Source organism: Trichosurus vulpecula, chromosome 1 (assembly GCF_011100635.1).
Source record: "Trichosurus vulpecula isolate mTriVul1 chromosome 1, mTriVul1.pri, whole genome shotgun sequence".
Classification (NCBI taxonomy): Eukaryota; Metazoa; Chordata; class Mammalia; order Diprotodontia; family Phalangeridae; genus Trichosurus; species Trichosurus vulpecula.
Genome location: NC_050573.1, coordinates 541,292,950 through 541,317,735, shown reverse-complemented (window position 1 = coordinate 541,317,735; position 24,786 = coordinate 541,292,950). Strand labels below are relative to the sequence as shown.

General features: G+C 42.9%; 2 protein-coding genes and 1 non-coding gene across 4 annotated transcripts in view; 2 read left to right on the top strand and 1 right to left on the bottom strand.

Annotated features, from left to right (window-relative positions):
- Nucleotides 1–8,580: 8,580 nt before the first annotated feature.
- TRNAL-AAG lies at nucleotides 8,581–8,662 on the top strand. The gene has a single exon. It is a non-coding gene; the product is annotated as a tRNA-Leu (tRNA).
- Nucleotides 8,663–8,889: 227 nt separating this feature from the next.
- Nucleotides 8,890–24,786, top strand: part of POLR3E (RNA polymerase III subunit E) — a 29,603-nt gene continuing 13,706 nt past the window's right edge. The window contains exons 1-10 of one of the 2 annotated variants that reach the window (XM_036741459.1): nucleotides 8,890–9,151; nucleotides 10,879–10,958; nucleotides 15,032–15,110; nucleotides 15,244–15,294; nucleotides 16,652–16,729; nucleotides 19,314–19,429; nucleotides 19,914–19,996; nucleotides 20,739–20,846; nucleotides 21,744–21,793; nucleotides 23,085–23,204. In XM_036741459.1, the coding sequence (XP_036597354.1) occupies nucleotides 15,075–15,110; nucleotides 15,244–15,294; nucleotides 16,652–16,729; nucleotides 19,314–19,429; nucleotides 19,914–19,996; nucleotides 20,739–20,846; nucleotides 21,744–21,793; nucleotides 23,085–23,204 (642 nt within the window). In that variant the 5' untranslated portion in view covers nucleotides 8,890–9,151; nucleotides 10,879–10,958; nucleotides 15,032–15,074. Of the gene's footprint in view, nucleotides 9,152–10,878; nucleotides 10,959–15,031; nucleotides 15,111–15,243; nucleotides 15,295–16,651; nucleotides 16,730–19,313; nucleotides 19,430–19,913; nucleotides 19,997–20,738; nucleotides 20,847–21,743; nucleotides 21,794–23,084; nucleotides 23,205–24,786 lie in introns of those variants that run through there. The other variant, XM_036741460.1, reaches the window with a different exon arrangement.
- On the bottom strand, nucleotides 9,057–9,827 carry LOC118841468 (basic proline-rich protein-like). Its single transcript, XM_036748897.1, has one exon. The coding sequence runs from the start codon at nucleotides 9,825–9,827 to the stop codon at nucleotides 9,057–9,059; it is 771 nt and encodes a 256-aa protein (XP_036604792.1).

Genomic DNA, 24,786 nt, shown 5'->3' with positions numbered 1-24,786 from the left:
CCTGGAGTGGTTTGCAGTTTCCTTCTCTACATGAAGGACTGAGGCAATTGGAGTTAAGTGACTTGCCCAAGGTCACACAGCTAGTAAGTGTCTGAGGCCAGATTTGAACTCAAACTCTGGGTCTGGCACTCTATCCACTCTTCCACCTAGCTGCCTGTCTGGCTTTTAAAGCCCTTTATATCTGGCTCTGACCTATTTTTCCAGACCAATCTCACATTACTCCATGGAACACAGTCTGTGTTCCAGCCAGACTGGCCCACTTGCTGATCATTGTTCAAGACATCCTATGTCTTTTCCCTCTTGCCTTTGGCACAAGCTGTCTTCTATGCATAGGAGGGTCTTTATAGCATAGGAAGTACTTCGTAGCATCTTCATACAATCAAATCACAGTTCAGGTGGCCCTTCCTACAAAAAGCCTTCCCTGATCCCATTAGTTTCTAGTGCCTCACCCTCCAAAAAAAGCTATTTTGAATTGCATGTCTTATATTTACTTGTCTTTGTATGTGTTATGTCCTTCTAAACTCCTTGAGGGTGGGCACTTTTATTTTTGTCTTTGTAAGCCCAGAATATAGTACGATGCCTGGCACCTAGTAGGTACTCAGTAGATGTTTGTTGAATTGGATGTGTGTGCATGTTGTATCCCTCTACTCTTCCTGAGCTGATTGTTACGGATGCTCTGTATCCCTCAGCTCTTCCTGAGCTGATTGTTAAATTTTTAGTGTGAGTAGTATTTACATCTCAGGAATTGGCAATTTGCACAAATCTGAGCTTCATCTATTGTTTTGTTGATTGCTGAGGCTTAAGAAAGAGTTAACAATGCATATTAAACCTAAAAGCTTATGTGTGAGCATACATTTCACCCTCCCACATGCTCCCCAGCCCAGTTATTAAACATTTACTGGCACACCCTAGTGTTGCTCTATAATTTCTTGAGCTCCACAGGAGTGTCTTAGAAGATATAGGGATGAAGTCATCACCAGACTGTAGGCCTGGTGACTGTATGCTAATAATGATAATAACCATAACCGCCACTTACATATTGCTTTAAAGTTTGTAAAATGTTTTACATCTATTATCTCATTTGAGATCTCGTTAGACTTCAAGTTCTAATGAGGACAATTCAAGTCAGCAAATATCTATTAGGGCAAGTACTATTTCTTTCTATTCCTGGGGCCCTTCGCATGGTAGGTATCTAAGTATTTGTTGAAATGAATTAGTGTTGGTGCAGACAGGTGTTCTCATAGTGAGGATAAATACGTTCAGAAATCTCTCAACCCTTATAAGTGCTGTCGTTCATTAATCCAGCATGGAAAGTCTGACTGATAGACCAGGAGTTCTTATCCTGGGATCTGTGAGCATTTTAACAATACTTTGAAAACTTGACTGAAAAAGAAATTGATTTCTTTTGTAATCTAATGTGTTTTATTTTATGCATTTAAAAACATTATTCTGAGAATGGATCCATGGGTTTCATCAGACTGCAAAGGGTCCATGACACACAAATATTAAGAACCCCTGCTTTATCTTTTTATGTTGACAAACAATTGTAAATTGAAGGGATACCTATCAATTGGGGAATAGTTGAACAGGTTGTGGTATATGATTATAATAGAATGCTATTATGCTATAAGAAATGATGAGCAGGATGTTTTCAGAAAACTCCGGGAAGACGTACATGAACTGATGCAAAGTGAATTGAACAGAACCAGGAGAACATCATACATAGTAACAGCAATGCTGTACAATGATCCGCTGTGACTGACAATAATACAATGATCCAAGACAACAAAAAAAAATGATGAAAAATAATATCTGATGGAATCTGAATAAAGATCAAAGCATACTTTTTAAACTTTATTTTTCTTGGGGTTTTTTGTCTATTTTCTTTTGCAACATGTCTAATATGGAAATGTTTTTAATGACTGCACATGTATAATCTTTATCAAATTGCTTGCCTTCTCAAGGAGGAAAGGGAAAGGGAAAAAATAGGAGGGAGGAGGGAAGGGAGGGAGAGAACTTGGAAGTCAAAATTTTTAAAAAATCTATGTTAAAAATTGTTTTTACATGTAACCAAGAAAAAAGTTAATTTTAAAAATGGAACCCCTGCTTTAATCCAATTGTCAAAGCAATAATTCATTCCCAGAATTTCAAAGACTTTCCTGGATTAGAGGGAATCTCTAGGCAAGGGTAGCCAAGGGGAAAACTTAACCACTGAAGATAACAGGATTCCTGTGAGATGGGCAGAAAAACATAATATTCTATATTCTGGGCCCTTTACTATCAAAGATAAGCCTGCTTGGGAGAAATCTCTACTACTGGCTTTTTCTTTGTTTGTTTGTTTGTTTGTTTGTTTTTCCTTGGGCCTTAAATGTGTCAAAATCACAGATTCAGGAATTTCAGAGGTGAGTCACAGTAATGGTGGTTCTTTGTTTAGGCTGTTAGAGTTCTTGGCTTCAGTTTATCCTCAGAGATTTTTCATCTCTTTGAGCCACAGTTTCCTCACATATAAAAATAAGGAGATTGGCTTCGATAACCTCTAAGGTCACTTCTGGGGTAGCTAGGTGGTTCAGTGGGTAAAGCACTGGGCCTGGAATCAGGAAGACCTGCCAGCTCAGGTCGTCAGACACTTAGTAGCTGTATGACCCTGGGACAAGTCATTTAAACCCCTATTTGCCTCAGTTCCTCATCTGTAAAATGGGAACACACTGGAGAAGGAAATGGCAAACCACGCTAGTATCCTTGCCACCAAAACTCCATGGACAAAAGTCCACAGGGTCATGTCAAGTAGGATGTGACTGAACAACAACAACAAAGGTCTCTTCCATACTACTGTACTTTAAGAAATGATGAGCAAGATGCTCTCAGAAAAACCTGGAAAGACTTACATGGGCTGATGCAAAGTGAAATGTACAAAGTAACAGCAATGTTGTAGGATGACCAGCTATGAATGACTTAGTTATTCTCAGCAATACAATGATCCAAGACAATTCTGGAGGATTTGTGAAAAATGCTATCCATCTCCAGAGAAAGAACTGATGGTGTCTGAATATAGATTGAAGCATACTTTTTTTTAACTTTATTTTTCTTGAGGTTTTTTTAGTCTATATTTTCTTTCTGAAGATGACTATTATGGATATATTTTACAGGACTACACATCTATAACCTATATTGAACTGTTTGCCTTCTCAATAAGGTAAGGTGAGGTGAGAAGGGAGGAAATTTGGAACTCAAAGTTTTAAAAACAAATGCTAAAAATTGTTTTTACCTGTAACTGGGAGAAAATAAAATACTAAATAAAATCTTTAAAAAGGTCCCTTCCAGCTCTGAGTCCAAGATCTTACACAAAGCTAACCTTGTACACCTGTGTACTTTGAATTTTTTAACCCATTCCAATCCACCTTCCACTCTGTTGCCAAAGTGATCTTCCAAAAGCACAGGTCTGTTGATGTCACCCCTCTACTTCATCTCCAGTAGCTCCCTGTTTCCTGCAGGATCAAATATAAAATAAAATCCCCTCTTTGTCATTTAAAGCCCTTCACAGTCTGCCCTCAAGGTCCAAAAAATCTTCTACTAGCTGGTCCTCGCAGTTGACATCCCATCTTCTGCCTTCTATCAGTCCCTCAGACCTACAATGCTCGCTTTTTTGCTCTCTGCCTCCAGACTAGCCTCAGCACTCAGCTCAAATCCCATCATCAGAAGAAAGCCTTTCTCATTCTTCTTCCTCCCCCTCCCCTGCCACAGGGCCAGGGCCAGGGCCAGGATCCTCCCTGTTCAATTGAGTTCAACTGTTCTTGACTCCATTTGGGGATTACTTAAAAACAGGGTTAAGTGACTTGCCTAGGGTCACATGAGTAATAAGTGTCTGAAGTCAAATTTGAACTTGGGTCTTCCTGACTCCAGGCCAGGAATTCTTTCCACTGAGCCAAGTAACTCCATGATTGGCTTCCCTCTATTCAGACTGTATCTTCGTTTTCATGTTTCTCCATTAAAATGAAAGCTTCTGGAGGGAAGGGAGCTCTGTTTTGCTTTTCTTTATATCCTCAGAGCTTAGTATAGTGCTTAGCACACAGTAAGAACTCAACAAATACTTGTTGACTGACTCTCCCCATGCCTCTTTTTTTCTAAAGGAAACCCAGAGTACTGCTTAAAAAACAGGTAATTAAAGCTAATGACCAATTTGGGTCCAGGGTATCTCTTAGGTGGAGGAGTACAGGAGCCGCATACATGACCACTCACTCTTGTCTGGTTTTTTAAACTGTTTTGCTCTGTGACAAAGGACAGTTCCCTGAAACAGGCTATTGTGGGAAATATTAATGTTAAAACAAAAGGCCCCAGTAAAACTTTATGTTAAAAACTAATTATTTTCTTGATAAGGCAATACTAATAACTAACACCTGAATAGCGCTTTAAGGTTTACAAAGTAGGTTGTTGTTGCTACTTGGAAAATAGGGATTGTGTGATACACACATTTTTGTACTTCCTACAGCACCGTCCTAGGTCACTGCATTCAACAGTGGCACCCTAGTAAGGGTTCAATAAATATTTGTTGATCTTAAAAAGTACCTTTACCATAAAACCCATCTAGGACAGTAATTCACTGCTTGTTTCCATAATAATCACTTGGCGGCTGTAGGATAGGAGGAGAGTAGAGGGAAAAGCAAGAAAATTGAAAACAAAAGTGTTAGATTTAATCAGAAGTGAAGCCAAAGAATTCTATTTGATTTACATGGCTTTTTTTTTTTAAGCAATATTTCTCTCGCATAAATTGAGACTGCAGGTAAGAGCTAAATGGCACAATGGATTGAGCATTGAGCCTGAAGAGTTCAAATTCAGCCTCAAATACTTACTAGCTGTGTGACCCTGGGCAAATCATTTAACCCTTTGTTTTCCTCTATTTTCTCAACCAATTTCTTTAAAATAAATAAATATTTATTTACTTCCTCAACTTTAAGATGGAGTTAATAATACCACTTATCTCCTAAGGTTGTTGTGAGGGTCAAATGAGATAATGTTTGCAAATCATTTAGCACAGTGCCTGACCATGCGGTAAGTACTTAATAAATGCCCATTTCTTTCCCTGCTTGACCTGAATAGTAAAATTGCCCTGACTGGGTTTTCCCTTTCTATGTCTGGGATTGGACCATCAAAAAGCCATGTCTCTGCTGTGGGTATTCTTGCCCTGCATGGTGCCAGTGATGCCTAATTACAGTGATTTGTGCAACTATACATTTCATGCTAATTCCAAAACAGGTAAGTCAAGTCCTTGCTCTCAGAAACTCCTGAGCAGCTCAGAAGCAGCCTAAGAAGCTTGACCCAGACAAGACTGGGATAGGAATAATTTCTGGTGTCCTTCCCACAGTTCAAAATCAAAAGGGTATGTGCAATTACATCCCCCTGTTAAATGTTTAACAATCTGCTCTCTGAAAAAATATAAACAGGACACATTTTTAACTTTAGTATTATTTTTCTCCACCATTTTCTTAAGTCTGGATAATTAATAAAACCATAGATCAAGACCTGAAATGCAGCATTTGCTGGTTTCTGAGGCATACATTCTCACACTGAAAATTTAAGTTTGAACTAGCTTCAGCACACCCCAGCAATGACCCCTGTGTTCTCTGTTCTCCTTGCCTCTATCACCAGAGTCTTCCCTGATACTATTCTTCCATAAGGCCATTTCATCAAAGACAGAGATTCTTGCTTTGGCTGACCTACTGAGCACAGGGAACTCTGCCTGGATCGTACTCAAGCTTTACCCCAAACTCATCCTACGGAGTCACCCTCCTGCATCCTCTGGTCTCTGCCTCATTGTTGGCTTGAGGACATTTTAGCATGATAGTTTCAAACAGTCTATGAAATTAGGGTAATGAAGTAGGCCAGCTAGAGCTCAATCAGCCCTCTGGGAAGCTCTACCTCGTGGAGCTCAGTTCCTTTCTGGTAGTACTGCCGGTTTCAGCCTGGCTAAAATCTAGGTGAAATACGGGGATCATGCGTGTATCTGTCATTTTCATTTGTCAAGAATTTGCAGGCTTATAAAGGTCAGAAAAGCAGGAATTGCTTCCTTTTTGTACTTGTATACCCAGCACCTAGTACACCGACTGGAACTTAATACAAACTTGTTGGATTGAATTGGAATTGAAAAAATATATGTGTGTGTATGGGTGTAGATACACATCCATACGTGTGTACATACATACATATGTACACATACACACGCACATGTATGAAACATCCTCTCACAATATTTTGGTATACTCAAGCATTTATCAAGGTACCAAGCAGGATGTGATACCATGGTAATATCTCTTCATAATAATTACCTCATTTTACACATAGGGGAAAATATAATGGCCCCAAATGTCTACTGGGTACCTTCTTTGCCTGCTTTACCGAATCCCTTTTAGTACTAGGGAGCTTACTTTAGATGAAAAGTTTTGAATTAAGTCACAATTGCTCCGGAGTCCTAGGTTAAGAAAATCCCTAACACTTGGGCAGAGGTAATACTCTCTGTCTAACCTTACATTTAAATCTATCTTTAGTTAACTTCTGACTTCTTTGCAGGTAAGACAAAATTCAGTTTACTGGAAAAGTTTGGGTAGTGAAACATCATATGATATTATAACGACTGTGGATCAACAGGCTTCAAGAAGGGAAGGTGGGACAGAGCTGTCCTTTTCTCTGGATTTACCTCAGCCTGGGCCCTCCTCTCTGTGATGCCTGTCGAACCAATAACTCTCCTACATATTTTATTTTTCTGATATAGATTATTTCTTCCTTTGCCTTATTTGCTCCAAATTTCTTTCTCTTTTTGAAATAGTTGTTCCTCAAAGAAGCTATTCCGTCTCCCTAATGCCAAGGCTTTCACTGGCTATCCCCCATGCCTGGAATACTCCTTCTCCTTCTCCTGGCTTGCCCAGCTTTCTTCAAATCTCAGCTAAAAGTCAGGAAACCTTTTCCTCACATCCCTCAATGCTAGTGCCTCCCTCCTGAGATTACCTTCAAGTCACCTGTGTATGTACATAGTTGTTTGCACGTTGTTATCATCATTAGAATGAGAGCTCTATGAAAGCAAAATTTTGCTTTTCTTTGTATAGGCTTACCTAGAGTCTCACACTTAGTAAGTGCTCTTTCTTGACTTCTTCCTTTCATACAAATTACCTAAGGAAGTCTCTAACACAATAGCTTTGATTGATTCAAGGAGGTATACAGGCCCTGTTCACACCCTGTTCTGATTGTTTGATTCCATCAAAAAGTATTTTCACCTAATTAAGGAACCAGAGCCAAATAGCGTGGTATCCCTTCCCAAATCAAATTAGAAGCTCAAATTTAACTATTTCTATAGTTAAAGGCCTTCATATTCTTCCTTTCTTATGGTAATAATATTCCATTACATTCATGTGCCACAATTTGTAAAACAAATTTCCAAATCATGGTCTCTGTTTCCAATTCTTTTCTACTGCAAAAAGTGTTGCTTTGAATATTTTGATATAGGAAAGCTTTTCCTCCTCAGCCACCTTGGAGTGTCAGAGCATTGGTGTTTCTAGATCAAAGGGTATGGACATTCTGGTCACTTTTTCAGCATAATTCCAAATTGCTTTCTAGCATGGTTGGATCAATTCACAGCTCCTCTAATAGTGTGTTTAGTGTTCCTGTCTTTTCCTAGTCTCTTCCATATCAACTATTTCTGTCTTTTGTCATCTTCACCAGAAATGAAACTTCAGAGTTATTCTAATTTAAATTTTTCTAAACGGTGATTTGGAGCAATCTTTCACATGATCTTTATAGTTTGCTATTCTCCTTTTGGGAATTCTAGGAAGATTTGTATGATCTGGGGTAAAGTAAGTAGGAACCTAGGAAACAAAATACGTGATTATAGTAATGTAAATGGAAAATACAGCAAAATGACACTGAAAAATGCCCCAAAGAAGAGCCAAGAAAATGCATCTCTTGCATCTCCCTTCCTGAATCACGGAGGTTGGTGACTATGGCTGTGGAATATTGCAAATACCCACAGACTTGGTGGCTGACTGAATTCCATTTCCCCCCTTTATTTCTTAATTTTTGTCTCTCTGGGTAAAGGGGAGGGGAGGGAAAGAGAGATAATATGAGATTAAAAAAAAAAAACCAAACGAAAGACGTTCATAAAAATATGATGTATTTTTTAAAAACGATAATATTTTTTAAATTTAAAAAGAGAACAATTTTTTTTAAAAGCTACTGTTTACGAGATAGCTCAATTCGACGCAAAAGTGTTAGTGTTCAACGCCATATACAGTATATTTTGATCTTTGATCTTGCCATTGGGGTTGCAAAAAGAGTCTTTGCCCTCCAGAAACTGGATCTTGGGGGGAGGGTGGGGAGGTTAGGGAGGGGAGATGTGGTTTAGACATTTACCTCTCGAAATGCAAGAGGCAAGACTGAATGATAAAGTCCAGAATCTGGTGGTGGATGGATTCTATTTTAGGGAAGCCCTGAAACCCTCGTACTTTTTACTTGAATCTTAAACCGTCCAAAAAAATAAAGAGCGAAGGCTCACTGCAATAGATTGACTAGACATCAGGAAGCCACTTCCTGCATCTAGGTAGCGTGGCCGAGCGGTCTAAGGCGCTGGATTAAGGCTCCAGTCTCTTCGGGGGCGTGGGTTCGAATCCCACCGCTGCCAAAAACAAGATTTTTGGTCCTCCCTCGTCCCTTGCGCTTCAGCGCCACCTGTGGCCTAAGAGCAGAAGTTATAGGTAGTAGGAAGGCGAGGAAGGGCCCCCAGGTATTGGTGGAGAAGAAAGGAAGAGAGAGAAGGCGGGGAAACGGGGAGGTGCCTCGTCGCCACCTGCCGGTCAGGCGCGAAAGTGCTGGCGGGGAGTGGGGAGAGCTCGGCTCCGCTCCGGGGCGGGGCATTGTGGGTAAGAGGAAGAGCCGGGGGAGGACCCAACTACCCCCACGTGTCTGCTGGAGTTTTACCAGCAACATGGCTGCTGCCTGAGCGAGCCGGGCCCGCCGCCGCCGCCGCCCCTGCCGCCGCTGCACCTCGCGGGGATCGCCGCAGCCTCCTACTCCTCCTACTGCTTCCTCCCGCCGCTTCTCTTCCTCCCCCTCCTCCCCCGTCCCAGCCGCTCCCCCCGCAGCCGCCCCCTACCCGGCGTCCTCGGGCCAGGTGAGTGAGAGCTTTTCTCTGGTCGGGGCCGGGGGACGTCCTCGGGGAGCGGCGCCGGTGCCGGAGGAGGCCCCGCGGCCATGCTCGGGGATAGGCCCGGCCCGGCCTGGAGGGGGCTCTTGCCGCCGCCCAGGCCCGGGCGCCCCGGAGGGCGGGCCGGAGCTGGGCCGGGAGGGCCTGGGGTGAGTTGGGGGGAGCCGGGGCTCCCCTCCCCCTTGCGGGCAGGACGGGAGAAGAGACGTCGGGCCCCCTCGGTCGGCCCGGGTGACTGTGCAGGGCTGTGGGGAGGCGGCCTCCTACAGTTGGGGGTGGGGTCCCCGAGGGGCTGGCCGTCCTCCTTGACCCCAGACCCCGGGGCGCTCTTGCTCAAGGAAGTGCAGAGACTGCCGGCTGGGGGGTGGGGTGCCAGAGTCAGGGGTGTCCAGCTGGGGTGGACCCGCCCGACCCCCGCCCCCTCCCTGGAGATGGTGGGTTTGGACCTGGGGAGGCCGACTTTGCCCATGGACCCCGTGCCGGGCAGGCACTGGGCACAGGGTGGGGTGCTGTGAGGGTAACTCCAGGTGACCCGACTGTGCCAGCCTCTCCCAGAGACACCTGCTTTGGAGAAAAGAGGCTCCTCCATCAGGGTACTCAGTGTTTTCTCTCCATGGATGGTGCCCAGGTGGGCACGAGTCATTGCTCCAGGTGCTGGGGGAGAGGTAGTGTAGGTGGCACCCTGGAAAGAGCCAAGCGGATGGTGGTATAGAGAAGCGGGGAGCAAACCCCTTCATGGATCCTTTCTGTAGTGGGCTCCTTCCCCGGCGCTGGACTCAGTCAATCCCTGTCCTTTGTTGTTTGTCCTAATATCAATTCTGCCATCTTACCATCCTTTTATTAAAGGATCAACTTGGAATCATGGACTCTTCAATCTGGAAGTGGCCTTGGAATCTCTCTAATCTAATTCCCTCATTTTACTGAAAAGCAAACAGTGACACAGAGGGGGGACCTGTCCAATTGGAGTCATGCAGCTAATTTGTGGCAGAACTCAGCTCTTAATTCTTTCCATTGGCCATCATTATTTCCTTCTGAACCCTAGAGGTTGTGTGATTATCGATGCCCCCCATTGGTTCAGCAGGTTCAGGCTGGTTCAACACTGTTTTAACTTGTGATTTCATCATTTCTGGCTCCTTGCCCCAAAGTACATGTATACATCCCCTCTTAATCTTCGAGCTATTTTTTTGTCCAGTCTCTGAGTTTGGGATGACTGACTACTCTAGTTCCCTGGGCCTATTTCAGTTTTGATGATTCCTTAAAAATATTTGCCTGGTTTTCAAATGTGGGATAATAGCAGAAATTCCTCACTCTTCACCCTCTATAGCAAAGCATTTAGGTTTGTAAGTGGTTGAGAGTCAGAGGAGACCGGAGCAAGATAATCTGACCTCAACTCTGGATCCCTGGCCTTTATGAAAATAGGAAGAAGGTCTACTTCCTTTCTTGACACCTCTTCATCACTGAACCATAGCTTGCTCCAGCTTTGGTATCGTGCTGTAAATTCTCCATCCATGGTAACTTAGAGTTGGCTTGGTTTCATTGCCTGACTAGTCTAGGCCTAAAGCAAATGACTGGAGAGTCAGGCTATAGAAGAGCAGTGGCCCTGGGTATGAATTTAAGTTGCAGGGGACAGGATGTTCTGAGTTTGTTTTTGTTTTTTGTATTATTCTTCATGCCTCTTTTTTTTTTTTTTTCAGTCGGTAGTGACAGTTGAGAGGGGGACCTGGCTGTTGGTGTACTGCTCCCAAAGTGAACTCACATCTGCCCATCTGGGCAGGTAGGTATCTGCTCTCTAGGCCTTCCTCTGTCTCTTCAAGATCCCCTTTGAGACAGAGTGTTCATGAGGCTGGGAAGAGCCTGTTTCTTTTGAGTAAGGGGAGAAGACTTAAGCTTCCCTGGCTAGGATGGTTGGAAAAGTGGTCACAGAGGTGGTACATTGAGTTGATTGTGCAGGAGAAAGGTACAAACTTGCAAATATAAACCTCAGAAAGAGAGAAGAGCAGAGGTGGGCAACTGAATGCTAGGTCTCCATCATATCTTCTTTTCTTTTGAACATTTTGCTCTCTATAGAAGTATGTGTACTGTACAGTTATGCACTTCATTTTATTTGGTCTTGTATTCTCTAGTTCATTCATTCCTAAATGCCAACTGTGAAGAATTATTTCCTAGACACTGAGGGAGATACTAAAAATAAAAAAAACCAAGTTCTCTGTCCTCAAGGAGCTTATACTCCTTTTTATAGATGATGATAAGACCTATATGTAGATATTTCAGTGAGCTATGATTTTTTCTATGTAAATGGACCCTCCACCTCAGCAAATCTGTAACCCCCCAAGTTGATGTGGCTAAAAAGTGCATCATCATGTGGTCATCCTGGTGATGCACCTCTCAAGACTTAGCTAGCCTTCTTTAAACAACAACAAACTCTCATATTTCTGTTGATGCTTTTCACTGTCACAGCCATTTCCAGATATACCTTCCTATCCTTCTACCCAGTGAGCCTTCCCTTATAACAATAAAAAAAAAGTTAAAACTGACACAGGAAACATGTCTGACAGCATTCCCAACATTCTGTACCCCTAGTCTCCTACTTTTTCAAAGAAAAGAGGGAGGTGCCCTTCCTCACTCTTACCTAACACCCAGATTGAAGGGAAAAAATAGTCCTGGCAAAACTAAACAGTTTGTCAACCAAGTATGACACAAGTTAGGGCTTCATACCCCACACCCATTGTCCGCTACCTCTGCAAAGAAGGGGGACAGCTTCATTCTCTTCTGTTTTGGGGGTAAAGTTTGGTTATAATTTTATAGGATTCAGTTTAAATAATTTTTTCGCATTGACATTTATTTCCTTGGTTTTGTTTATATCACTTTGTAAGCTTATATCACTTTATAAGTATCCCCGTACTTCTGTGTACTCATGTTATTTATTGTTTCTTCCAGCACAGTAACATTCCATTACATTCATGTACTACAACTTGTTTTAGCTTTCTTCAGTGAGAGGGCATCTACTTTGTTTCCAGTTCTTTTCTACTGCCAAAAAAAAAATTCTTCTGTAAATATTTTAGTTGATATGGGAGCTGTCTTTTTATCATTGATAGCCTTGGAGTATATGTCTAGCAGTGAGATCTCTGGCAACAGGTGTGGATAGAAATAGGTTTTTATTGATAGCTTTCATTTTTACATCACCAACATTCCCCCTGCTTCTTTCCTCCCCACCCCCAGAGAGCCATCTCTAATGAGGAAGGATAATGGAGAGGGTGGGGATGAGGAAGAGGAAGAAAAGGGGGGAAAAATTGGCAAAAAAAAGTACCACATGAAAGACTCTTGACATTATATGTAGCTTTCCCTCCTCCCTACCCCCAGAGGAGTGGGGAGAGGGGTCTCCTCATATCTGTTTTCTGGGGCCAAGCTTGATCATTATAATTTCATAACATTCAGTTACCATTGTTTTGTGATGGTAGTTCCTTACATTTATAGTTGTAGTTGTAATAATCACATACGTTGTTTTCCAGGCTTTGCTTCCTTCATTTGGTATCAGTTCACTTAAGTCTTTCTGGGCTTCTCTTCATCATGTTTGTTATTTTTTATAACAAAGTAATATTCCATTACATTAATGTATCAGTTTATTTAATTGCCACTTATCTATGGGCATTTACTTAGTTTCAATTCTTTGCTGTCACAAAAAGTGCTTCTAGAAATATTTTGGAGTGTATGAATCTTTTATTCAGTTACCTCCTTTGGGTATATACAGGAGTGGATTCTCTGGGTCAAAGGGTGTGAGCATTTTAGTCATTTCCCTGGATATCTTTGAATATTAGACCCTTATCAGAGAGGTGATTTGAAGACTTTTTGAAGATGTTTCATGGGGTACTATCACTTTGTATTGTCTTCCCTTCCTATGTTTTTCTCAGTTCATTATATTTGTAATTTGGTCTAATGTAGAACTATTCCTTTGAATTCATATGCCACAGTTTGTTCAAACATTCCCTAATTGATGCACACTCAGTTTTCTCTTACTGCAAAAAGTATCATTATAATATTTTAGTGTATATATCATCTTTCATTGTGTCTTTGGTGTCCTTGGGCTCTCATGCCTAGCAGTGGGCTCTTTGCATCAAAGGGTAGCTAGCCTTTTTATCACATGACTGCATCTGCCCTCACAACCTGTCCAATGTGGTACGGTCTTCCAGAGTTTGTGCTTAGGAGCCAAGGCCTTTGAAAACTCAGGATGGTGTTTATGACATAACAAGGCATTAGAACAGGGCTTCAATGGAAATATTAAACTAGGACAAGTACATTTTAGGGAGTTCAGTGCTCTATAACATCAGATGAAGAGATAATTTCCAGCTAGGAAAGAATCAGAGAAGACTTCAAGGAGAAGATTAAGCATTTGAGCTGGGCCTTGAAGGATAGGTGGAAAGTTTTTACATATGTATATCTTGTCTACTTTCCAATCCATCCTCAGTGCAACTGTCGAAGTGATTGTCTTCTTTTTAAAAATGTTCATATCTTTGGATTGGTTGGTGGTTTTTTTTTTGCATTAATTTCATTTTCAAATATGGCCCCCTATTTCCCATGCCACCACCACCTGTGAGTTTGTAAAAATAAAAAAGAAAGGGGAAAGAAGCAATTTAGCAAAACTAAACAAAAGATACACATCTGACAACATAGGCATTTTTCTTTGGTTGTTATGTTTATGCAGCATTTAGCTTTGTTTTATTATTTCCATTTATATTGTAGTCATAATGCATGTTATTTTCCTGGTTCTGCTTTCTTCACCTTGCATCAATTCATATAAACTTCCTATTCTTCTGAATTCTTCACATTTGTCATTTCCAGGCAGTTGGGGTTAAGTGACTTGCTCAGGGTCACAGGGCTAGTAAGTGTCAGGCATCTGAGATCGAATTTGAACTCAGGTCTCCTGACTCCAGGGCCAGTGCTCTATCCACTGCTCCAACCAGCCACCCCACATTCATCATTTCTTATGGCACAGTTATATCTCATGACATTTCTCTTCCCACTGCTTAGCCATTCTCTACTTACTAAGCCTCTACATCTAGTCGTTTTGCTACTATAAAAAGTGCTGCTTGTGAATATTTTGATGTGCAAGGGACCTTTTTAATCTACCAAAGTAGTCTTCCTAAAGCACAGATTTAATATATGTGTCTTTCCTGTTCGAGAAATTCCTGTACCTCTCAATCACCTTTAGGATGAAATGGAATTAAAGCCCTCTGTTTACAGTTTAGATCCAGCCTACCTCTCTAGCTGTATGGTGTATTCTTCATGCACAGTATTCCATCTCTTGTCTCCATTCCTGTTGACTCACACGTGACACCCTGTCTCCTAGCTTTGTACCTTTGCATAGTATGTCCTCTGTACCCAGAATGCACTTATTCCTCATCTCACCTCTTAGCAGCCTTAGTTCCTTTAAAGCTCAGCTCAGGAGCTACCTCTTACATAAAGGCCTTTCCCTATCCATGTTACTCCTCCCTTCCCTGCTAGTTTGTGTTTACCTTGTATGTATTTTGTATTTATTTAACATACATACATGTGGTTTCCCTTGAAAGAATGTAAGCTTCTTAAGAGTAAGGACTGTTTCATTTTTGTTCCTGGGACATAGTAAAGGATTATTCAGTGCTTATTGGCTAATTATTGTCTCCTTAGCTAGCATGTAAGATATTTAAGGGCAAAAATAGTATTGTGGTATCTCTTCCTACCACCCTACCCCGCCCAGCACAGTTCTGACACATAGCAGAATTTCATACTCATTCATTGATTTGGTCAGATCTGAGTGAGTAGGAAGGAGTACTTGAGTTCTGCCTAAAGCTAAACAATTTCCCTCTTTTTCAGTTTGTGCCCTCAGAAGGACTGGCTTTTGTTTGCCCATCCTAGTATGGCCAATGAAGAAAATGATCCAGTCGTACAGGAGGTAAATTGGGCGTAGTGCATGGAGTATCCCTCCCTTCTTGTGGGAAGTGAACCCTCTGTCACCATCTTATGCATTTGTTTGGTCTCTGAGTGCCTTTGATTGGTAAAGACTTTTATTGTCTTTCTCTCTTCAGATTGATGTATACTTGGCCAAAAGCCTTGCAGAGAAGCTCTACCTATTTCAGGTAATTACAGGAATTGAAATTTTGAAAATTACAGGGAGGAAGAAATCCATACAATGTTGCCTTAAAAATATGATCAGATGAATTTTTATCCTATTCAGAGCACACGGTGCTTTGAAATCTTAGGCCTTTTGTTTGTGTGTGGGGGTGGCTGGGCTAATGTTGTTTTCTCATTTTATAAAAGAAAATTGAGCCTTTGGGCTTGCCTCCCAGGTCAGCGGCAGAGCTTGAGTTAGAACTCAAGACCTCATTCTCTTTGCTTGAGATGGGCCGGCATCAGTGCTCAAGTATGGTGGTTGAGAGGTAGCTGCACACAGAAGGTGTAAGATTTGGGCGGAGGTGGTGCTGGATTCCCCTTCCGGAAGCCGCTGCTTAACTGTCTCTTCTGTTCCTTTTACTCTTCTTCCCCTTCCGGAAGCCACTTCTTAACTGTCTCTTCTATTCCTTTTACTCTTCTCCCCTTCTCGATTCCCAGTGCTCAGCCTATCATTTGGGATGGCTGTAAGCCGTGGATTCAGGAAGTGAAGTTTTAGGAAATAACTCTTGTTTCCTTCTCCTGGGCTTTGGTCGTCCTAGAATGGCTTCTGCCTTTGGTTCCACGTAGGGTAGTGTGTTTATCAGACTGTAGGCGTTGTGAGACCTCGTCCAGACTGGAGAAACGAAGCAGTGAACTGAAAGTAGTGTTAGTTATTTCTTTGAATTATTGCATCTACTTTGATTCATTGGTCCACTTCATCCTCACAATAATTTTATGAGGTAGGTAGGGTTGGTATCCACATTTGGCGAATAAAAAAATAGACCCAGAGAGATTGTTGTACCCAAGTGTCATAGAGCTGGTTCATAGCATTGTCATGGTGACAACCCGGGTCTCTTGATATCTAGCCTAGTGTTTTTTTTCCCCAGAACTAGACCCCTCTTGTTAAGAAAAGTTGGGAGGTCTTCCGGGTTGCTTTATTTTGTGCCACCTGATTTGTGCCCTTTCATTTCCCTTCATGGTCTTCATTGTGAATCAGGGTAGTGTTTTGATTCTACCGTCATTTAAGTAGCGGCAACAAAGGCACCAGGGTATAAATAGCTGTTCTCTGGACCCAGGTTTCATACATTGGTCATGCAGAAAACATGTACCCATTGTTTGGAAGAAAGTAAACGATGTTGAAGAGAAAAAAGGCTTTTCACCAATGAAAGAATTCTCTGTGTCACGTTATAGGCCAGTAGGACCTCCCAGATAATATAATTTACTTTTTAAACTTTCCCTGCTGAGATTCTGGATTGTGGTGGCTATGGGACTGGGAGGGTTGGGGTGGGTGACAAGGAATAAAACTGGAGAGGTAGCTCAGTGTTTGGTACTTTCCTTCTACAGTACCCTGTCCGCCCAGCCTCGATGACCTATGATGACATCCCTCACCTGTCAGCCAAGATTAAACCAAAGCAGCAAAAAGTAGGATTACACCATTTGGTTATATTTTGGGAAGGTGGGGAGGAAATTGGAGAGGGGAGTGGAAACTAAAGTTGGATGTAGAGGGACGGTCCAGATTTGGGAGGAGAGGATTGAGGGGAGAAAGAAAAGGCACTCCCAGTGTAGAAGCCTGCCTTCAGCAGTACGGAGGGAGCACATTAGCAAGAATCCCTAGCTTCTAAGGGTAGAGTGTCTAGGAGTTAATTCCCATGATGGAAGCTCAAAGGACTCCTTAGGTTCTGTCAAGAAGGTTATTTCATCTTCCTGCCCAGTCCCAGCTGTACTGGAAAATGTGAATTGAATTGGAAGGACCAGACACTTGGGGAAAGGAAATAAATGATGGTAAAAGAGAAGGCTGAATTTAGAGGGTACCTGAGGGTGGGGCAATATTTTACGCACCAGGTACTGTGCTATGTCCTTTGGGGACACAGATAATTAAAACATGATCTCTAACTTCAAAAGAGCTTACAATCGAAGAAGAGAGTTATCTAATGAGTATAACGTAAGGCAGAATGGGAGATCAAATGAAGAAGTTACTTCTGGGAAGGTGGAGACCAAGGAAAGCTTCAGGAAGGAGAGAGTATTTGAATGGAGTCTTGAAAGCACAGTTCCTAGGTACTATGTAAATGTTAGCTATCATCATCATTTATTTCAATTATTATTGAAATTGAGAGATGGGAAGATGAATAATTCAGTTTAGTTGGAGCATAGGTCTATGTATTAGCAAGTAACCAGACATAAAACTTGAAAACTAGATTCCAGTTGAAGTGTAGAGGCTAAGGAGTTTGGACTGTACCTTCGGGGAGCCAAGATTTTTGAGCATGGAGATAATGTAATTAAATTTGTTAATGTGATGGAAGAGACCAGTTCTGAGTCTGAAGGAGGCAGATAGTAAAGAGTTACTAAACTAGGGAGGTGTCAGTGGGAATAGAACAGCGAGGAGGCACAGGACAGAAGGTAGAAATAGAAGCAAGAGAACAGGATCATGGGTTCCAGAGAATGGAGGGAAAGCTGATGTCAATATTGGGAGATTGGCAGCGTGACATTTTCAAAGGGAGGAAGGCTAGGAAGAAGAGCCAGTTGGGAGAAGAAGATATGTAAGCTGATTAACAGAATCTGTGCTGCTGGTTGTTTAGGGGTAGGACAAGGGAGAGAAGCGGACATTAAATGAATAGAGGATGCTCTACAGCAGCATTTTGGGTATCAAGAGAGGCAGAATTTCAAGGAGGTATAATGGTTGGTGTTTGTTGCAGAGACAGCAAGAAAGAGGACTGAGAAAGGAGTCATTAGATTTGGCAAATAGATGGCTGACTTTAAAGAGACTAGTTTCTGTAAAGGGGTTGGATCTCAAGCTCTTTTGTAGCTGTTTAAGAAAAATTGGTTAGTAGGTAAGTGCACTCAGCTCATGTTGTCCATTACACCTTTCAAGATGGTCTTACCCCTTGTTGAAGGGCCTGAGGTCTCTCTCTGCAAGTGTATAGAAGCTACTTGCTGTAATCCTTTTTCTAGTGCCTTCAAAGACTCAGAGACCATGCTGGCTCTGAATGTTTGTGTGCTGAGGGTCAGGTGGGGACAAGTTCAGTCCTGCAGTTGTAGGTTGGGCTCAGGTCTTCTGGTTTTGAGGATAAGGAACAGGAGTACAGAAAACCTGAGGCTGGGAAGGACTGGTAGGAAAGTCAGTCTGAGATGTCATTTTTACCATGTGAAAATAAGGAACTCCCTCTTCATCCTCTTCCCCAAAAGATGATGCAGCCACTCTTGGAGCCATCTTTTTAAAAATTAGGACTTTTAATTCCATATAGATGGGAAAAAATATTTTTTCCATCCCATTTACATTTTTTTCCAATTACATGTAAAGACAATTTTTAACATACATTTAAAAAAATTTTGAGTTCCAAATTCTTTCCCTCCCTCCCCTCTTCCTTCCTTGAAATATAGATTGTACCTGTGCAGTCATGCAAAACATTTCCATGTTAGCCATATTGGGAAAGAAAATAGAGACCAAAAAAAGTCAAGAAAAATGAAGTAAAAAAAGCGTGCTTTGATCTGTACTCAGGCTCAGTCGATTCCTTCTGTGGAGGCGGAGAGCATTTTTCATCATAAATCTTCTCATGGTTTTGGATCATTTTATTGTTGAGAATAGCTGAGTCACTGCCAGTTGATCATTGTTACAGTATTGCTGTCACTATGCATAGTGTTGTCCTCGTTCTGCTCGCTTCACTTTGCATCCGTTCATAGAAGTCCTTCTAGGTTTTTCTGCAGCAGTCCTGCTCATCATTTCTTATAGCATAATAGTACTTCATCACAATCCTGCACCACAACTTGTTCAGCCATTCCCCAATTGAGGGGAATCCCTTCAATTTACAATTCTTTCACACTACAAAAAGAGCTGCTGTTCATAGCTTTGTGCATGTAGGTCCTTTCCCTTTTTTTAAATCTCTGGGATATAGACCTAGTAATGGTATTGCTGGGTCAAAGGGTATGCACAGGTTTATAGCCCTCTGGGCATAGTTCTACGAACCATTCCTAATTGGGAATGTTCTTAATCTGGGATGATTGCCTGCAGGTGGAGCTCGAAATGGCTATTGACACTATGAATCCCAACTACTGCCGAAGCAAAGGGGAGCAGATAGCACTCAATGTGGATGGCACCTGCACAGATGAGACGAGCACCTATTCCACGTGGGTCCTCTTGCTGCCTCATGGGATTGCCTCCTGCCCCCTTGTCTCCAGGAGTTTCCTAGGAAGCTGCTCTGAAGCTTCATGAGTTCCTTCAAACCTCCAGACCAAACTTTTTGAGCGTAGGCCCCTTTGAGGTGGACCACCTGCCCTCTGAACAATGCTCACCCAATCAGCATTTCATTTTTCAGTCCTGCCTCTGACTCGTGTTAGCTATGTCACCCCAGGGAAGTCACTGATGTCTTCTTACGCCCTAGGATTGTTGTGAGGACCAAATGAGAGAATGTATATAAGGTCCCAAACCTTAATACTGTATGAATGCCAGCAATTATTATGCTTGGTCACAAGAGTGGATTCTCTAGGGATCGAGAAGGGGGCAGGTTACTGCCATATAGAGAATTCTCCTATCCTGAGCAAGGAAAGTTCTTGTCCTCCCTGCCTTTCCCATCTTCCATCCTTTAACCATAGGTTCCTGCTGTATTTCTAGGAAGTTGATGGACAAACAGACCTTCTGCTCTTCACAGACCACAAGCAACACCTCTCGCTATGCTGCCGCTCTCTACAGAAAAGGTGATTGGGGTTGGGAGCTGTTTCCTGGGCAGGGAGTGGGGGAAGGAGGGAAGATGTCTTTGTCCTGTAGTCAAAGGAATTCACCCATCTGATCAGGTCCCATAAAAGCTTTTTGATTTGTATCTAGTTCAGATCTCTTTCAAAACTACATATTATCAGGATATGTCTGATTATTCTCAGGAGCTTCTTTCTATATTGACTCCTTGAATGTAGAACATATATTTGCCCCTAAGTGTAGGATTTTAAATTGTTTCTCTGGGCTTCACTGTGCTAATAGAGATAAATGAAGGGGTTGGAACCAGCTGATCTTCCAGGGTCCTTTCTGCTATAACATCTTATGATTGTGTGGTCCTCTTAAGGACTCAGCTTTTTAAACCCACCCACAAGCAGACTCCAGTCAGCTTGTGGATTACACATATACCATCCCGGTGACCATCCCTGCTCCTTAGACAGGCTGTTCTGAGAAGTCAGGGTCAGACCTGGTATGAGAACCCCTTTTCTTATCTCAGCCCTTCCCTGACTGAGCAGGGGAAAAGATGGGGATCCAGAACAGGTTAGTTCCAAGGGAGGGAGTGGTCCAAGGATTGGAGCCTGGGAAATTGGCTTTTGCTTTGCCTTCAGTTGGTCCAGGGAGCTTGCTCTCTGTGTCCTGTATGAGATTCCCTAGAACTGAATTGGGAGTGGGTTTGGGGAAGAGGCCAGTCCCTAGAGAGCCCTGGGAGAGTCCCTCTTCCTCTGCCAGGCGAACTTCACTTGACCCCTCTGCACGGCATCCTGCAGCTGCGGCCCAGCTTCTCCTACCTGGATAAAGCCGATGCCAAGCACCGAGAAAGAGAGGCGGCCAATGAAGGTGAGCACCCCTTTCTCCCCTCCATAAGATGGGCTGGAGGGCCCTAGAGACCTGAGCATCACATGAGAGAATCAAGAACTTGCTTGGGAGAGGGGTAGAGGTCACTGGGGAAAAACAGGAGGGAAAAAATGAAGAACTAGCCACATAATGTTGCAGTGGCTCTTGGTTGTTCAGGAGCTGATGATTTAATTTGTGCTTTTGTTTTTAACCTGTCTTGCTAAGTGGTGCAGTGACTTTGTATGGACCTGGAGTCAAGAAGACCTGATTTCAAATGGGGCCTCAGACGCTCATTAGTTCTGTGACCCTGGGCAAGTCATTGAACCTGTCTACCTCAGTTTCTTCATCTGTAAAATGGGGATGATAATAGCACCTGCTTCCCAGGGTTGTGAGGATGCACTGAGATGATATTTGTAAAGTGCTTTGTACACCTTCAAGTGCTAAACAGATTGAAATATTAGTGTTTGCTTTGGATCTAGGCCTGTCACTTAGCCTCCCCTGCTCCAGGTTCAGGCCGATTCCTTACCAGGGATCATAACCCCGTGGCAAGAGCGTTGACCTGAGCCAAGGGGCCTGGGTTCTGATCCTGGTGCTGCCTATAACTTTCACTCTGACCACAGACCTCTCTGGTCCCCAGTTTCTTCATCTGCAAAATTCAGCATGCTACGTCTTTATTTCCCAGCTGGTTTTGTGCAAAGGAAGAGGAATTTGATGAGAATTTTGATAGCAGAGGTCTTTTCCCTTCTAAATGAAATGTATCAGAAATCCTTATTGGATGATGGTAACATTGCCTAGGACATCACTTTGCCCGTAGTAGACGTGTAACGAGTATTTGAAAGATTGAGTCAGCTCTCTAAGATCCTTTCCAGCTCTGATATTCTATGATTCTTCTTTTTGCAGCTGGGGACTCTTCTCAGGATGAAGCTGAAGAAGATATCAAGCAAATCACGGTACATCTGAGGCCTCTGGGCTGCTGAAAAACTATAAGACTGTTGTGGACTCCTAGGGTGGAGGTGGGAGGGGATGGTAGCAGAATTAGTGAGAGGGTTGAGGGTCTGTAAAAAGTGAAGTCCAACAGAAAGAATTTGGGGCTGGAAGAAGACTTCTGTCTTCACTTCTACCTTGCTGGGCAAGCGAATCCCTCGATCTTTTTAAAAATCAGGGCCTCTTAACCTGTTCTGTGTCCTGGACTCTTCTGGCAGTCTGATGAAGCCAGTGGGCCCCTTCTCAGAAGAATGTTTTTAAATATATTAAATAAAATTCATCGAAATAACAGAGGAAACAGTTGTATTGAAGTACAGTTATCAAACCATTATATTGAAAGTACAGTTATCGGGATTTTTTTTTAACCCAAGTTCATGGACCTCAGGTTATCTAGAACCCCTGCTGTAGTTTAACATCAAGTTATTTTCAGCTGTGAAAGGTGGGACTAACAGTACTGTGCTCTGTCTGCCACATGGGTGAAATCCTGAGGGTAAATAAAAGTGAGTGAGAGGAAAGGTCAGTCTGCAGTTCAGTGCTGAGCTCCCGGCATGCAGGGGCCATGTGACAGATGTTTATTGGTCTTTGTCACTTTGAGCTGTTCACTTCTCTCTAAATTTCACTTTTCATGTATTTGAAAGGAGAATAATATTAGGTGTATTCCCTGCCTCACAGGGCTGTCACGAGGACCAGAGGAGGTTTTGTGACTTTGGAGTGCCATAGAAATAGGACTGTTGCTGTTATTGGGCACATGTTGGTGTAATTTAAAGTATAGGCAGATATCTTTTCACAGGATTTGGACTTCTAGGGGTGGTAGAACCTTAGGACTTACCTAGTTTAATCCCCTTGTGGAGATGAAAAAACTGATTTCCCCAAGTCCTGGGCAAGTTGGGAGCAGAACCTGTTCTATGGACTTTTTCCCCTTCACAACACTGCCTCTGTCCTTAAATTCATGGTCTAATGGAGGGGATGTCTTCTATTAGATCATCAAGTTGACTTCATGTCTACATATTTTGAGGAGAAAAGGTAGGCTGTGGGGGCAGATGAGAGAGTAGGCTTAGTTGTAAAATTTTCCAGGCAGAGATAGGCTTTGAATTGTAATATTAATAGGAGCCCAGCAAGAAGAAGAAAGTTCTGCCATATATTTGTCAGTGGAGAAGCAAGCAGTGGGCGACAGGGAGGGGGCCTGCACAACTCACTGAGGGGTTTGTGCCAGGGCTTAACAGCCTCTGCAATGCACTCTTCCCTTCCCTATCACAGGTGCGTTTCTCTCGACCAGAGTCAGAGCAGGCTCGCCAGCGGCGGGTTCAGTCTTACGAATTTCTCCAGAAGAAGCATGCTGAAGAGCCATGGGTGCACCTACACTACTATGGCCTGAGGGTGAGGACTGTGCAGATGGTTGGGTAACAGAGGGCTCCATGGAAGGGGCCAGAGCTTAGGATTAAAACTGAGTCTGGGGCTCACCTGGCCAGCTGTGAAGGCATAGTTCTAGTCCAGTCCTTTGGATTATGCTCTGTCAGAAAACTGTCACTGATTTGTGATGTGACTTAGCTTCTCTGAGGATGGGTTCTCCTACATAGGATTCTAGGATGGGAGTCATAGTATGTCTGGGCAATGAAAGAAGGGCTGAATTTGGTGTCAGAGCAGTGGGTGCAAATCCTGGCTCTGTCACTCATTACTACTTTAACCTTAGGAAAGTTACTTAACCCCTCTTAGCCACTCAGCCTTTTCATCTGTAAAATTAAGGAGGCTAAACCACACATTTATTCTGTGATCCTGTGATTTTAGAGAAGAGGTGTGATCTAGGTGCTGTCTTGTATCGAAGAAAGCAATAGTTGTCAGCCTTTCAGAAGTGGGCCACCAAGGTTTTGATCCACTTTTCATGAGGAAGCAGAAGAGGGATTTATGTATGTGTTATTAACCAAGCCTGCATTTCCCACTAACTAAAAGATTTAAATAAAGATAGATAGGAAGTAGAGGTAGAAACAGTATTAAGGGCTTCTTTTAGCCATGTATGCAGTAACGTGAATTAGTTTAATCAGATTGCCTTTCTCCTAACGTATAACTCAAGAAATTATTCATTTTTCTCTGGGGGAAGACAGTGATTTTAGAGCATGAGATATTTCATTGAAGAGACAGGGTTAGTAGAATGAGTGAATGATAACGCTTTTCTTAAATGTTTGCCAGGGGATTCATTTACTGGGGATACAAATACAAAAGCAAATATTTCCCCTACCTTGAAGATTACATTCTAATGCGGGGGCGGGGGGGACACAACACACCCAGGGGACTAGTTGCCAGGGAGGGGCACTTTTGTCTGCAAAATTACAGAGACTGTAGTTGGGGCTTCGGGGGAGTTGATTGGCACACTATCCAGGAATGAGGATATCATTGATTTGATCATGGTCTCCGGTTCCGGAATTGGAGAGGAGCAAGGGAAGGAGTTGCCAAGGAAAAGATACACCCATGAGACTGAGATGTCTGAAGAGTAGGAAGTAAGAGTAAAGTATGGTGGTGAGGCTTTCCTCAAATACTGGGCCAGAAGAGAGCCCCGGAGGGGCAGCTAGGTGGCGCAGTGAGTAGAGCACTGGCCCTGGAGTCAGGAGGACCTGAGTTCAAATGCAGCCTCAGACACTTGACATGCTAACTAGCTGTGTGACCTTGGGCAAGTCACTTAACCTCAATTGTCCTGCCTTCTCCCCTCCAAAAAAAGAAAGGAGCAGAAGAGAGCCCCAGATCAGGCTGGTGAGGCCCTATGGCAGAAATTCCAGCATGGTGGCAAGGCAGATGAATGTGTGTTCATGTGTAAATGACATGGTGCTGCATACTAGGGGGACTGTGGAGCAGGAAATGGACCTTCAGAATTTTGCCTGGGCCTCCTGGCCACTCAGGTATGGGTTGTGGGAAGGGAGGAGGTACCGTCATGCCCCTTCTGGAAAATACAGGTGGATTTGGGGAGTGA